The sequence below is a fragment of the Pongo abelii genome, chromosome 11 (genome assembly GCF_028885655.2).
Source record: "Pongo abelii isolate AG06213 chromosome 11, NHGRI_mPonAbe1-v2.0_pri, whole genome shotgun sequence".
Taxonomy (NCBI): Eukaryota; Metazoa; Chordata; class Mammalia; order Primates; family Hominidae; genus Pongo; species Pongo abelii.
In genome coordinates, this window is record NC_071996.2 from 56,811,113 (window position 1) to 56,827,271 (window position 16,159).

At 33.3% G+C, this 16,159-nt stretch overlaps 1 protein-coding gene across 11 annotated transcripts in view; it reads left to right on the forward strand.

The window, feature by feature from the left end:
• The window catches only part of GALNT13 (polypeptide N-acetylgalactosaminyltransferase 13), a 580,804-nt gene that overhangs the window by 530,986 nt on the left and 33,659 nt on the right, over positions 1 to 16,159 (forward strand). For 5 of the 11 annotated variants that reach the window (XM_002812491.6, XM_024243884.3, XM_054549372.2 and 2 more), the window contains one exon: positions 2,728 to 2,826. The exons of 2 other annotated variants lie outside the window; for them this stretch is intronic. In XM_002812491.6, coding sequence (XP_002812537.1) covers positions 2,728 to 2,826 — 99 coding nt within the window. The remainder of the gene's footprint in view (positions 1 to 2,727; positions 2,827 to 16,159) is intronic. 4 more of the 11 variants (XM_054549375.2, XM_063712810.1, XM_063712808.1 and 1 more) reach the window with 1 other exon arrangement.

Consider the following 16,159-nt stretch of genomic DNA (forward strand, 5'->3'; position numbering starts at 1 on the left):
GGACCTTCCACCCCCATTGTTATTCTGTTCATCACCATCATCTCTTGCTGGCATGACTACAGTGGCCTTCTTCCTTGTTTTTCTGCTTCCAGTCTTTCCTCCCTCTAATCTGCTCTTTGCACAACAGCCACAATAAGCTACTATTATACCATGCCTATGCTAAAAATCTCATGATTCCTTACATGACTTAGTCTGGGATACCTCTCTAACCTGCCCCTTGCTCACTGCAGTGGTGGTACAAGCCTAGTCCATTATTTCACTCAGTACTGTCCAACTACAGGGAGCATCCATTTGCTGTTCCCCTGCCCAAAATGTCCTTCCATAGATGAAAATATGGTTGCTCTCCTCTTCATTAAACGTCTTTTCAAGTGTCTTTATTCCAGCTGACCTTTCCTTTCTAAAATAGTACCATCTCCTTCACTTTATCTACCCTTACTATGCTTTATATTTCTTCATGGGACTTCTTGATTTTCTGACATATTACAAATCTATTTATTTGTTGCTCTCTTCCCTTCTAAAACATAAGCTTTATGAAGGAAGAGACTGTGTTTATTTTGTTCCTTTCTGTCTCCTCCGCACCTCAGGTAGTGCCTGGTATGAGATATATATTTTCCTGATACTACTACTCAATTGAATAAATGAAATCATAAGAGGTGTTACATACTAAAACATTAAAGTGTTATCTTTTGTAAAAAATAGATCAATAATAGGTTGTTATTGAAGGCAAAATATTTTGGAGCCATTCTTAAAGGTTTTTCTTAATTTGTCAGAGAGTAATATGGCATGCATCTCCGATAAGTCCCTTTCCAATACCACTGTCAGAGTATGTACTAGGCTGAATATGGCTTTGAATTTTCTGCTTTCCAGCAAAGAGAGAAAGCCTTACAAACAATTCAAGCTGTAACCCCCGTAATTATTAATTAGTGCCTATTCAAGTACCATGCACCTAGCAGAGATTCTTCTAATCAGATTGCATACCTTACATCTAAAAATGAATTAGTCATTTTGTGAGATGTGTATTTCTCTAAGTATTATGGCATTATACTGTTCTACACTCTTTTAGGAAGCTAAATAGCAATAATGTATAATCTTATTATTTTCAAGAAATCTTCCTTTTATGAAAAGTCAATGAAATCTAATGTAAGGGATTTAAAAATAATTCAACTTACATAATTTGATCAGACTATGTGCAACCTACACCATCCTATTTACTACATCATACTACAATTTATCAATTGTTACTTTCCTTAATCCTCTCCAGCTGCAGGTCCTGAAAGGTCTTTTGCCTATAGGTTCAATCCCTTCTAGTGTCTGGACCACCTGAAATTAGATTGAGAATATATTTCAGCCCTAGATGAACTGGTACAGGTTTTGCTTCTAGAAGCCTGTGCCCTTTCCTTGTAATATTCAGTGTGTGTTTTGTCTTTTTTAATGGGTTGCTGCTCAGATTTTTTTATGAAAACACATATAACTCTGCAGTAAATCTCAGCCCCTTGAAACAGGGCTTGATGACTCTGTCCAGTTTTTTCTAACTTTTACCAAATGGGAATTCTGATCCATACTATTCTCAGTTATTGATGGGGGCCTTAATGCAAGTCATTTCCCCAACTCCAGGTACTAGTACTTGGACATGAGGTTCTGCGCCACAGAAAAAGTGAATTGTATAAACTAAATTCATCCTCTATATGTTTATGTAATAAGTTTCTCATCTTATTCATTAGCCAATGTGAGGAAACATGTACTCAGAGCACAGATAAGTAAATATATGTGTCCAATAATTCTACCAAGTGAACAGTAAAATATGCATGTCTATGGTTCAGAGACACAAACTTTCCAAAAGCAGAGTAGACAAGCATAAATACATACTTGGGGTTGAGACTAAATAAAAATCTGAAATATCCCATTTATTAGAAGACTTTTTTCTTTTTTGCATTCATTTTTTCTTGATTCAGTCAGATTAGTATCTTTAAAGTCAATTATTGCTTTTGTAATTACATTTGGCACAAATATGTATTAACTTTATGTTAATTATGGGACTAATGCCATGTTTGAATGTAAACCAAGAACTTTATGTCTGTAGTCAGCAATTCAATCTTGCTTTTGAGGAATTTGTAGTGTGAAATCACTGTTTAGCCTTGTAATAGCTTTCCTTAAGGTCAAGCACTTCCCAATAAGTTTGGCAGTAGGCATGAAAGAAGATGCATAAATATGTTTTACTCACAGATATAAAGAGTGCAATCTTTATTAACACACAGAATGGAACATACAGTAATGAAGCAACCTAAAAAGAACATAAATTTCAATATTTAGCCAATTTGTTTTTATTTCCTTCCATGCAGTAGTATAGGAGTTCAAGAATAGTCAATGGTTATTTGAGTGGAATATGAAAAGTGTGTCCTAATTTTTAGAGGATTTGGGGAAGAATTCCTAATTCATAATATGCAGCTGCTTCCTTATTCTATGATACTGTGCTATAAACAGGGAATGTCTCTTGATTAGATGCCAATGCCAATTCTGTTCAAAAACTTCAGGAGGAGTTTAGAAATGTATACAGGTTAAGAATGGATACAGAAAAAGACAAATATTTAAAGCAATATGTTTTTCTTGGAGAAATTTTCTTATGAAGTATTATTCAGTTAACAATAGACAGTAACATAAGAAGGATTTGATGACTTAAATAACTGTCTGATTTATGTTTTATCCCCCCCTTTTGTGTGTTTCCTTTAGATAAGAAATGTTGAAACCAATCAGTGTTTAGACAACATGGGCCGCAAGGAAAATGAAAAAGTGGGTATATTCAACTGTCATGGTATGGGAGGAAATCAGGTAAACTCTCCCTTTTTATCAGCTTCATATTTTAGAGGAAAAATATTGTTAAAACTATCAGTGGAGACCATGGCTCACATGTTAATAACTATAAACTGAGCTTAGTAAATAAATGTGCACTCAAATCTAGAACTAATTTGGCTATTTTATTGTCCCAAGGATCTTAAAGGAGAGCTGAAAAATTAAAAAGAGCAACACTTTCAGTGTGCCTACAGTTAATGAAGATATCCAAATATTTTAGACACATCTCATTTTATCATGTATTAGCAAATTAGGAGTACATTTTATTCTATTAACTGAATATATAAAATAATTCATCAACATCTGTGATGTTTTCCCAATGGTTATTATTATCCATTTCTTTTCAGATTTTTATGTATGTTATGATTTTTAAGAGCTTTTGAAGTTTAATAAAATGTTTAAGTATATAGTTCAGTGTTGAAAGCTGACTAAAAGTCTTAGACAACTTTTCTTGTGTGTGACAAGAGTTCTTGTGCTCTCCTTAAGCATTGGAAAATAGCTTTGCATGGTGGGCCACATGGAGGCTATTTGGCTGTGAGTCTTCAGGACCAGTGCTATTTTACTGCCATGGCCGCTTTGAGAGGTAGAATTTGAAGTTCCTGGGAACTATACCAACAAAGCAGACTTTGAGGTAGCTGATCCTCTGTAAACAAGTTATCTAGAGAAGTTTAGGAAAACCAGAAGTTTTTTATCCAGAGGTAGAATTTCTGAGTTAGTGTGAACCGAGGTTGCAAAAGTTATCCTGTCCAGCACAATTATGGTTATATTTGTGTCAAGATTTATTACAAAAATAATTGTTGATTCTTATAAAGAGGAAAATGAACTCTGTTGAGTTTTGGCGCACCATACTTCAAACAGGGCCTGTGTTATTCAATGGAGAACATTAGAAGGAAGTTTCTCCCTTAAAAATTCTTAATTTAAAAAAATCCTAATTAGTGTTCCAAACTGTCAATTTGAGCAAGAAAATATTTAAACCAAATTTCTAAATTACAGCATGGGAAATTGACCTTATGGAGGAAGAGGATAGAAACAACATAGGCAGACTAATAACAAAGCATTCAGAAATGATTCCATTTATTGTTTCACTGATTCATAATGAATGTGACGGGCCTCTACTGCCAAAAACCAATGAAGTCCTGATGAATTCAGCTGGAAACAACAAAATGCTTAACTATAAGAGGACTAAATGTGTGAGGGTTTAGTTTTCTCACATGATAAGAATTCTGACATTTGTTTAGGACCTCAATGATTTCATAAAGAAACCAAAAACTTTATATCTTTCCATTCTTTAGTGTTTAGAGTTAACTTTTATCATCAGCTGGTCAGAAGAGGACTACTGAAATTCCAGACATCATATCCACATTCAAGGCAGGAATATCAAAGTCAGGGAAGAACTGCAATAGCCGTATCTGTTTTTCTTTTAGGAAAAACAAAAGCCTTCTTAGAGGCTCTACACATCTCAGTGTATCTCTCTTTAGGTAAAAATGTGTTACTTGGACATCCCTAGTACAACAAAACACTGAATATTTAACCCCACACTCACAAGTAACTGCTTCTCACAGTCCGTTTACCAAGATATTGGGAGGACATTTAGAAGTGCCAGCCATAATCTGTTTAAACAACTTATGGCAAAAAAAAATCAGCTAATTATCTGCTCCATAATGTCATACAGAATTTAAAGAAACACTACTTATGAAATCTCTCTCATTCTATTGCTTATGAAAATGAGAAAGGTACCCCAGATGAATTCTCTACATAGAATCATTACAGTGCCATATTAAAAATTACTTTATTCATCTACACATTTTCAAATACCCAGAAATAAGCTATCTCACTCTCTGCAAACTTCTTGTTGGCAGTCCTGTATCTTACTCCTGTTTTCATACCCAGCACCTGCTAGTCTTGGGACATGGTAAGCACCTGATGAATACTAGGCAAGTAAATAGATGAAAAATTGTATGGACAGAACAGTAGATTTGTACCTTAGAACTTTGTAGACATTGCCAAGAAATAATGAGCTGTTATTTTCATAGTAACTAAAAGTATATAAAAACAGCTCAGGGATTCATAAAGAAAGTGATCAAATAATAATAAGCATAAAATCTATCCCTACTTTTATTCTAATGTGCTCTACAAGATCAATTTAATAACAAGATAAAAATTAAAACCATTATTTTTCCATCTACGTACTTAATTGCACATACACACACTCACACACACACACACACAAATGTTTTTGGAGCCCTTTTTGTTATAACACAAACAATGGAAACAATTCAGTATTTACCAAGAGGGGAATGGTTAAATAAAGCATGATATACACATAGTATAGAAAGCTGTATACCATCAAAATGACTGAGGGAGGTCTGCATGTGTGTCACTAGAACTTCAAAAGAGAAAAACAATCCAGACAACTTATTTTCAATAATCCCATTTATGAAAAAATGTAAACATTTTTCTATATATAGTATCTATATATTTTTATGGATGCTATGTAATCTACAAATCTATAAAAATCTGGAATATAGATTGTATCTAGCGAGTGGATATCTGGAAAGAAGACTGAGTTGGAAAAGAAATTTTCCTTTTTACCCCACATTTTTCTGCATACAGTAGTACATGTATTTCCTTCATAATTAAATAAGAATGGGGAAATTTAAACTATTGAGACTAGAAGAACATTGTTGTGTTGCATTACCCCAATCTGATTAATTGGGTAACCTATGGCAAGTTACATAATATTTTTGAGCTTTGATGTTGATTGTCCATAAAATGAACAAGAGATTTCACTCAAATTTTTTATAACACTAGGAAAATTCATTTAAAAAATTAACACTAAACATGGCACATACTAGACATGCAGTATGTATTGATCCATTGCCATTAATTAGCCCCTTGTTATTTCTATTGATGTTGTTAATTCTATTTCTGAAGTTAAAAATGTTCGTTCAGTGGCTAATGTGACAAGCAAGATAAAAGCACAACACTTCATTTGGTATTGTTGATCTCAAAACAATGAACAACCTCTCCTGTAACTCTAACAAATACACATTATGGAAAAATTTAACCGTCATATAAAACTCAATTATTATGAATTCTGCTCTGATGGAATGCAATATTTCTAAGATAATTAATACTAGGAACCTGTTTCAGTTTTTGTCTTTCTCACTTTAATAAAAAACAGATTTTATAATTTTATTCTCAGAATTACCCTCCCTGGTTTTATTGCTCTTCTTTTATGTTACCATGGAAGCAGCATTTATTTTTATGGTTATTTAGTTTTGAATGTTTTATAAGTAGCCCCCAACCCATAAAAATCACTCAAGCTTCTCTCTCTTGCTTTTACACAAAAATCATAACAAATGTTAAAATCCTTTTTTAACTTAGTTACATTTCTAAAAAAAGGTATTTTTTTTTGTTTGTCGACAATTTATACCTTAACCATTTCTCCTTGCATAGGAGTTTTGATAGTTTAGGGGTTTTTTAAGGCCATGGAAACATCAGGAAGAAACTTACTTTTCAGTAGTTGTTAGAAATAATTTTCTTAAACACTCAGATTTCCAGCAAAATCTAACTGGAGTTAATGAAAGTTTTTGTAGCAGGAATACTGCAAAAGCTAACAACTGGAGAATTATTATTCAATTCAACATGACCATTTTGAAGTGCTCTTTTTTTAAAGCCTTATAAATAAAAACCGTCTTACTCAAAGAATAACAAAATTCAGCACTCCATTTATATCTATTCTTGCAATGATTTCTTTTCATTGTCAAGCAACTTCATGATAATCATTAACACTTTGAAAATAATAAGAATAATTGGATTAACTTGAATATAAACTTTTACAAGTGAAAGGCAGAAGTTACAATTTACTGAAATAAAGTATAGCAGTTATGAGATTGTCTTCTCTGTACTTCTGAAAGATGGCATGGATTCCTGGAAGCACTTCCATGTCCAGTACAATGTTAATGACTCAGATTTACATGTACAGCTCCAACCTCTCTCCTGAGCTCTAGAATCTATAGCCAGTTAATTATCGTTAATGTCTGCGGACATCTCAAATCCACCTGTTTCCAAACTGAACTCATTTCCTTTCCTTTCACACAATCATCCGAAATGGAAACCTAACATAGAAACTTACTTCTGAAGTCCGATTAGTCACCAAATCCCAACACTTCTATGGAAAAATGTCCCTACATCTTAGTCCTTTTATAACCAGGATCTCTGCCTTTGTTCTAGCCTATATCTACTTTTACCCATATGGATTTAAAACCTCATTATTTTCATGACTCATAATTCATGCTACATTAGTTTAACATCTCATTAAATTTTCAGCAGCTTTCCACTGCCCAAAGAATAAAAGCCAAATTCTTTCCTATGATATACAAAACCCCTCATAATTGTATCCCCATCTGGTTTTCCAGCCTTATCTACCTTGATGTCCCATCAGTCTCCTGTGCTCTAGACATATGTCTCATAATTTCTCATTCCTTGCATGCTTTCAGTGTTTTCCTATCCTAGCAGTTCACTTACACTGTTCTCTGAAATTGAGCTGTTGGCTATACTCTGCTCCACTAAAAAACTTGACACACTCACTGTTGAAAACCCAATAATTTAGCTTCACTTTTGCTAGCTATTCATTAGCAACTACTTAACCTAAACAGGACGCATTTTTAATGGATAAACTATAATTTATTTATTCATTGTTTTATTGTTTAACATACAATATTTATAAAAGTTCATTGTTAATAAACCAGGCCCATCAATTTCCTTGTAGCTAAAATCTGGTGATCACTGATATTTACTTCTTTAGAAATATCTCTAGAAGTACATTTGCTACAGGACACATTTTTAATGGATAAGCTATAATTTATTTATTCTTTTATAGTTTAAGGTACAATATTTGTAAATGTTCAGTATTATAAACCAAGCCTATCAATTTCCTTGTAGCTAAAATCTGGTGATCACTAATATTTACTTCTTTAGAAATATGTCTAGAGTACATTTGCTCAATCAAAGGTTATGCAAAATTAGAAGGCTTTTAAGGTATAGTAACAAATTGTTCTTTTTTCTTAAGATTTCAGCAAATAAGACTAATAGCTAAAATAAAAAGTACTCTGATAAACATTTAATACAAATTACCCTCTTTGAGTCTTACAATGATCTTTGAAGTAGATAGTGTTATTATCTTATTTTACTTATGAATGTAATGGAAATCTTGAGTGATTAGTATCATGATTGAAATGGTAAAGCCAGTGTGAACCTAAGTCTGATTCCACACCAGATTTATAGTCACTGTATTTGCATTGATTTCCAACCACACCTTCCAGGATTATAATCGCAGTGGCCAACCCTGTGTATTATATTTTTTTTTGTTTTTTATCTTTGCCATTTTAGTATGGGAGAAACATTTTATCTTGTTTCAACCATATTTCTAGCATTATCAATGTATTTAATGATTTTAAAAACTGGCATTTAAACATTTCAAAAATTGTTATTGCAAATTTTCTAGTGATATTGTTGCTTATGTTTCCATTGGGGGTTGAAGAGGTTCTTTTTTCTCTTGTCATTTATAAGAATACTTTGTTAAATATTATTGCCCTTGTCATGCATTTTGCAAACATTTTTCTGACTTTTTGTTTACAGTTTTTTTTATATACAGACTTTTCAACAGTTTATATATTCAAACCAATGTTTGCCTTAATACTTTCTCTTTTTTGTGTAGAAATGCCATTCATTTTTAAAGTGCTTTGAAACAACATTTATATCATCATAAAGGCATAATATCAAAATTGGTACTCGGATCATAGTCTTATTAGGAATATGTTATATCTACTCAAACTGATACTAATTTTTATTTAAAATTTACATAAAATAGCTGGGCATGGTGGCATGCATCTGTAGTACCAACTATTCAGAAGGCTAAGGCAGGAAGATCTCTTGCACATAGGAGTTTGAGTCCAGCCTGGGAAATGTAGCAAAACCCCATTTCTAGAAAAAAAAAAAAAACTCTAATACATAAAATATATTTATAATTAGGTAAAAACTAAATTAACGTAACATTTATAAGTTAAACATTTTACTTTGAAATTAATCACTATAAAAATTTTAAAAATTCAATGCTGTTTCCCTTTGAATAGCAGCACATCTTTAATTAAAAATGAATAAAAATAGTCCCATACACATTGTACCTTTTCTTTTTAAAGGCAAAAAAATGTAAAGTAATGAAAAAATATTCACAACCCTAGTGAATGCATTTATAATGTTTCTTTTTCTCCCTGGAGCCACTCATTTGAAGAGAGCTAGAAAGCACTTGGAAACATTCCATATAATTTATTGCAGCAAATGATTCAGAGCTATTTTTCAAGGTAGCAAGCCTTTAAGGAAGCTTATGCTAGCCATTTATTAAAATGCTGTTTTCTGCCAAGATTAAAGAAGAGATCATTAGGTATGATCTACACTTTTATACAAGTATCTCCTCCTCGTCTAACATCTGATTACTTAAATTGAATCTAATCTTATGACAGGTGTATTAAAAATTTAGAGAGTAAACAAATACTTTGTTTCATTACAGATCCTCTCCTAGAGAAAGCTTAATTATTTTAGTAATGTGTTCTAATGTACTCACAGATTGTAATGAATACATTCATTCAACAGATATGTATTCATTTTAAAGTTTGCATTTTTATAAGTACTGTAATTACTTAGAAGCCATTTCAATACTAATTTGGACCCTTTTTAGTAGCTTGCACAGTGGAATTAAAACTTACCAGGGATTTCACAGAGTAAATTTGCAAGTTAAATAGAATGGCCTATGAGGAAAGAAGGAAAATCTACCATTCATTAAATGTTTAAATGAGTTGGATACATGCAAGCTAGAAGAAAGCAGAGTTACCATAACTTCTATAGAAACAGGAATTATTACAAGAGCCTTTCATTATCATTAATGCTTGACTGGGAAAACTTCTCTGGTCTTTGCTGACTTTGTCCTCCTGTCAGGAGATTATACTATACTTGGGATGGAATGCTGTCTTAATCTGTCTGGGTTGCTATAATAAACATACAATAAACTGGGTGGTTTAAAAACAACAGAAATTTATTGTACACAGTTCTGGAGGCTGAGAAGTCCAATATCAAGACACCAGCAAATTTGGTGTCTGATGAGGGAAAAGTTCATTGAGCCTTCTTCTTGCATGCTCACTTGGTGAAAGAGAAGAGCTAGATCTCTGGGTTTCTTTGACGAGGACACTAATCTCATTCCTCAGGGCAGAGACTTCATGATTTGATCACCTTCTAAGGGCCCAGACTTCTAATACTATCACCCTGGGGACTGGATTTCAATGCATGAATTTGGGAGGGGGGACCCAAACATTTAGACTACAACAAATGATAATTTCAATCAATCATTCATCCAACAAAACCTGATTATCCTAGTCAATAATAAACACTCTGGGTAGTATATGACTAAGGGGAAAATATCCAAAGAAAAGAAACATTTCACTTTGGCTAGCTTTTTAGGGGATCATGAGTTATCTCTTTACCCTCAAGTTCTTCAAACAATGAAGTGTGAGGTTTCCTTTCAAGTAAATCCAATAGGCCCTGTGATAATTTGATCAGTCTGGTGTCAACAAAGTCTTAGGATACTTTTACATGTCAGTGAATCTCTTATTGCCATGCTACTCTGTTCAGTCTTGATTCTTCACATTTTATTTTTCTACAGAATTAATCCCCTCAAGTTTATCTTTAAGGAGGCATCAAAGTTGTACCATTTCCTGGGCTTGCAGCCATTGTTTCAAACTCAGTGTGTCTATAATTACCTTATCTTTTGTCCCAAGCCTTTTGTCCTCTAATCTCTTTCTTTCATCTTTTACATTTTTCTCTCTCATCTTTCATCATCCCATGCTCACTGTAAACTGGACCTAAGCCCTGGGGATTCATTCTACTAGTCTTTTTAAAATCTATTTCTTTTCTTCCATTAATAACTCAGCTTTCTAAATTTGAGCCTTGATTGCCTCAGACTTGAATTACTACAATAATTTTCAGTGTAGTTTCCCCAAACTCCAGCCTGTCCCTATCTTCATTCCACCTTCCTTAAATAATTAAGTGATGACTGTCAAAATTATCATTCCCAGCTGGAAAAACATACAAGCACCAAAAAAAAAAAAAAATACCTGAAAGAGTTCCTAGTTAGTACAGGATAAAATTGGCATTGTTTACACAACTTTGACCCCTTTCTGCTCTACTCCATCAACTTTGTTGACCCTGACCAGACTTGTAAAAAATTGTTATCATTAGTTGTTGTTTTTCTTACAGCTTTGCCTTTTCTTAAACCCATTTGCCATGACCTTTCTATGCTTTTATTTTTTTTTTTATTTTATTTTTTTTGAGGCAGGGTCTTGCTCTGTTGCCCAGGCTGGAGTGCAGTGACACAATTTTGGCTCACTGCAACCTCCACCTCCCGGGTTTAAGTGATTGTCCTACCTCAGCCCCCCGAGTAGCTGGGATTACAGGAACCAGCAACCATGCCTGGCCAATTTTTGTATTTTTAGTAGAGACAGGGTTTCACCATGTTGGCCAGGATGGTCTCAAACTCCTGAACTCAGGTGATCCACCTGCCTCCACATCCCAAAGTGCTGGGATTACAGGTGTGAGCCACCGCGCCCGGCCACTTTTAGAACTATGTAAATTCTATCAATCTAGTAGCACTTCAAAACCCACCATCTCTATATAGTGCTGTATTTTTTCTGCTTTTCAATATACATTTATATTTCCTTTGAACTTAGACTGCAGAATTTTTTCTCATGTTTTTAACTTATATATTATTTCTCAATATTTTATTCTTTAATCATGTTGTCATTCAATAATGTATGTTTCATTATCCTATCTGCAAAAATAAATTATAGTCTTTTTTGGAAGCAAGAATTTGTTGTTTTTCTTTTTAAAAAATCCCCTTACAGGAATAAACGCTTATTAAAAGAATGAACAAGTAAACAATTGTTATAAAAATGTTTAAAGTTACACAAGAGCCTGTTATCATAAAAATAGCTTCAAAATTCTGACTACATAAACTAAAATCATCTTCCTGGAGGATGAAATTTTTCCTCTAGAAATGTGTGGATTTGGGGCTGTGGTAACTGAAAAATGAATATCAAAAGATATCCATGTTCTAACCCCTGGAGCCTGTGTTTTACCTTATATGGCAAAAAAGATTTTGTAGACATGATTTTGTTAAAGATCTTGAGATATGGAGATAATCTTGTGTTATCTAGATAGCCATGCTACCACATGTATCTTTATAAAAGGGAAGCAGAGGGAGAAGAAAAGGTGATGTGACCAAAATGGCAGAGCTTGGAGTAATGTGGCCAATAAGCCAAGGAATGGTTGTCGTCACAAGAACCTGGAAGAAGCAAGGGCTGGATTTTCCCCCAGACCTTCTGGAGGGAAAGAGGCCCTGCTGATACCTGATTCCCACCCAGTAAAACTGATTTTGGACTTCTGGCCTCCTGAAATGTGAGAGAATAAATTCCTGTTTAAGCTTCCAAGTTCATGATAATTTGTTTTATCAACGACAGGAAAATAAGGGCTCACAAAGACAATTCTAGAAACAGTATAGCTCAGAATTCATAAATAGCCAACTTCTTTGGACAAAAAGTTCTAAGATACTAAACTTTCCTCAAAGTTGGAAACATACATGATTTCATCCTGATACTTTTAAACATGTTGTGATAGCTAGAAAGAATGGACCTCAGTTATATAGTACTAATTCTTCAGAAAGTTTTAATTGTAGAATTTTTGTTTTTAGAGATTCTATTTTAACTCAAATTTTTGTATTCTCTACCATCATAGTAATTGTAAATAACATTGTCAATGAATTATAAATCCTATATTAATAAAAATATAAAATAACTAAAATGAAATCCTTAAAATATTAAATGATAATGGCTCCTTCTGTTATTAATAAATCCTGCACAGGAGTGTTAAAATTATTTTATCCAATAATTGAGCAAAAAATCAACAAATAACATTTTTCTAATTCAAGAAAATTACATTTATATTAGACAAACGTCTATGAAAACTTGGAATTGATAAAAACTCGTAGGAACTTGTGATCTGATCCGGCCGAGTGTTGCCCAACCACAGTGTTTTCTAGCATAGAAACGTTAAATGTCATGTTTGGCCCTTTTCTTTCCCTGACAAGAGTTACTCAAATATTGTAAGTTTTTGTTTTCTTTCTTAAGGTCTCCTAAAAATTGAAAACTAGTATTGGCTGTTTTTTAGATTTATCTTTTAAGTATTGTAGAGTCTAATTTTATGTTTCTACATTTTGATTGTTAACATCTACCATGTAAGACATTTTTTCAAAAGTCTTAGAAAAATTGTCAATTCAAGTCAATCTAGAAAACACCTTTTCCATTTTCATAAAGTATTTAAAATTCATTTCATGGAATCCTACATTCATTTAAATAAGTCACAACTTTGGCTCTTTGCTTTCTAGCTATGAGCACAAAGTTGGTTATATGATTACTTGGGTCAATAATATTAAAAAATAGCTTCATAAAAGTTCAGGTATTCCTGGTGTTAAAATCATAAGGATGTCTACTATGATTATCAATAAGAAAAGCAGTACATGGAAAAGAGACTATGGCACCAGCAAAGGAATGACACCAAACCAAATTGGAGAAGACAGTGTCTAAGAAGACATCTTAGAAAATAACAAAGTATGTCAGTGCAAATAGTAGGATGAAATATTATTCTGTTGATTAATTGGTTAAAGTATATCACCATCATCCCATGCATAACTGAGATTAATATTAATTTCTATAAGGCTTAAACATTAAAATGATATTCTGTTTTTTAATGTACATAAATGTATATCAGTTTTATTAATGGGATTCCCAGAATATTTGGAAAAACTCCCCTTAAAGTGAAATATCACAGTAAGTGTATAAAGAAGAAAGTTTAATACTACCCTGGTTTAATAAAACCCCACTACATACACACACACATAGACACAAAGGCGAACCTCAACCATCAAGACCACTTTTGTTACTGAAAATGGGAAGCTGTTACCTGAAAAATTTACTAAAAGGAAAATGTTTTGCTACTAACAGCATCCACTTTGTACCCATTGCCCACCAATTTGTATCCTCTAAAGCTCCTGTTATTTACAGATGGACTGCAAGCTCTCTGCTAACTTTTCCAAGATGAACTTGTCTCCATTAAACTAGATATTTATTTCCAGCAGAACTTATTACTCCTGTGTACTCTTTTAATCTTCTGACCCTCATTCTTTTCTCCACCTTGTCTTCAAATATTTTTCTCCTGTTTTGTGCCTAATTCCTTTTGACTTGAGGCTATAACCTTACTCATTACTGTGAAATGTATCCTTGTTCAAGTAACCTTCCGGCCAACATTTTATCATATTTAATATTTTTTAATTAAATGATTTGAATGCATGAGTCTACTATATGTGAAGAATATTAAGGTCTTTTGAAATACTCTCCTATTCCCCATCACCCTTAGACTAGCTGTATGCCTATTTTTCATCGAGGACATAATTATTTTCACCATAACCATTTTAAGCACTCTATAATAGATAATATAACTTTATCTTGGCTTAATCCATGTAGTAAAAGTCAGTTTATTATTTTCTAGGAAAGGTAAATAATGTCTATGATTTCTAAATTAACAGTGTTGCCTAGCCCACTTTTATATTCTTGAGAAGCCAAGCAGAATCCACACTTATGATTAGTTGCTTTGCTGTACCTGTGATTGTCTTCATCTTACTGCATTTGCAATTCCATCCTAGTTATTAAATTGTTACAGTTTTGGAAGAAATTAGGCAAGGGTATTCCTAGTTTTTTTTGCTTTTTAAATATGAAAACTTATTTTTTCAGAAATGAAAAGATAGCACAATAGAGCCAAGATGACATAAAACTAGACAAGAAATTCATGTTCAAATATTTGACTAGGCAATGCTAATACTTTATCCCAGGAAGAGAAACATTAAGTTTAGAAAAAGAAGACATCTGAAAAAATATGCAAGTGAAATGAAAATATTTGATATATTTTATAGCACAAAATACATTTCATATTCTGTATAAGATTTTTAAAGGATTCCTTGCTTAAAACTTACCAATTTTTAAAAGGAGTCATCAAATATAAAGTATTATTGAAAGTAATGCCTAGGTTTTCTTCTAGGGTTTTTATGGTTTTAGGTCTAACGTTTAAGTCTTTAATCCATCTTGAATTGATTTCTGTATAAGGTGTAAGGAAGGGATCCAGTTTCAGCTTTCTACATATGGCTAGCCAGTTTTCCCAGCACCATTTATTAAATAGGGAATCCTTTCCCCATAGCTTGTTTTTCTCAGGTTTGTCAAAGATCAGATAGTTGTAGATATGTGGCGTTATTTCTGAGGGCTCTGTTCTGTTCCATTGATCTATATCTCTGTTTTGGTACCAGTACCATGCTGTTTTGGTTACTGTAGCCTTGTAGTATAGTTTGAAGTCAGGTAGTGTGATGCCTCCAGCTTTGTTCTTTTGGCTTAGGATTGACTTGGCAATGCAAGCTCTTTTTTGGTTTCATATGAACTTTAAAGTAGTTTTTTCCAATTCTGTGAAGAAAGTCATTGGTAGCTTGATGGGGATGGCATTGAATCTCTAAATTACCTTGGGCAGTATGGCCATTTTCATGATACTGGTTCTTCCTACCCATGAGCATGGAATGTTCTTCCATTTGTTTGTATCCTCTTTTATTTCCTTGAGCAGTGGTTTGTAGTTCTCCTTGAAGAGGTCCTTCACGTCCCTTGTATGTTGGATTCCTAGGTATTTTATTCTCTTTGAAACAATTGTGAATGGGAGTTCACTCATGATTTGGCTCTCTGTTTGTCTGTTATTGGTGTATAAGAATGCTTATGATTTTTGTACATTGATTTTGTATCCTGAGACTTTGCTGAAGTTGCTTATCAGCTTAAGGAGATTTTGGGCTGAGACAATGGGGTTTTCTAGATATACAATCATATCATCTGCAAACAGGGACAATTTGACTTCCTCTTTTCCTAATTGAATACCCTTTATTTCCTTCTCCTGCCTGATTGCCCTGGCCAGAACTTCCAACACTATGTTGAATAGGAGTGGTGAGAGAGGGCATCCCTGTCTTGTGCCAGTTTTCAAAGGGAATGCTTCCAGTTTTTGCCCATTCAGTATGATATTGGCTGTGGGTTTGTCATAGATAGCTCTGATTATTTTGAGATACAGCCCATCAATACCTAATTTATTGAGAGTTTTTAGCATGAAGGGTTGTTGAATTTTGTCA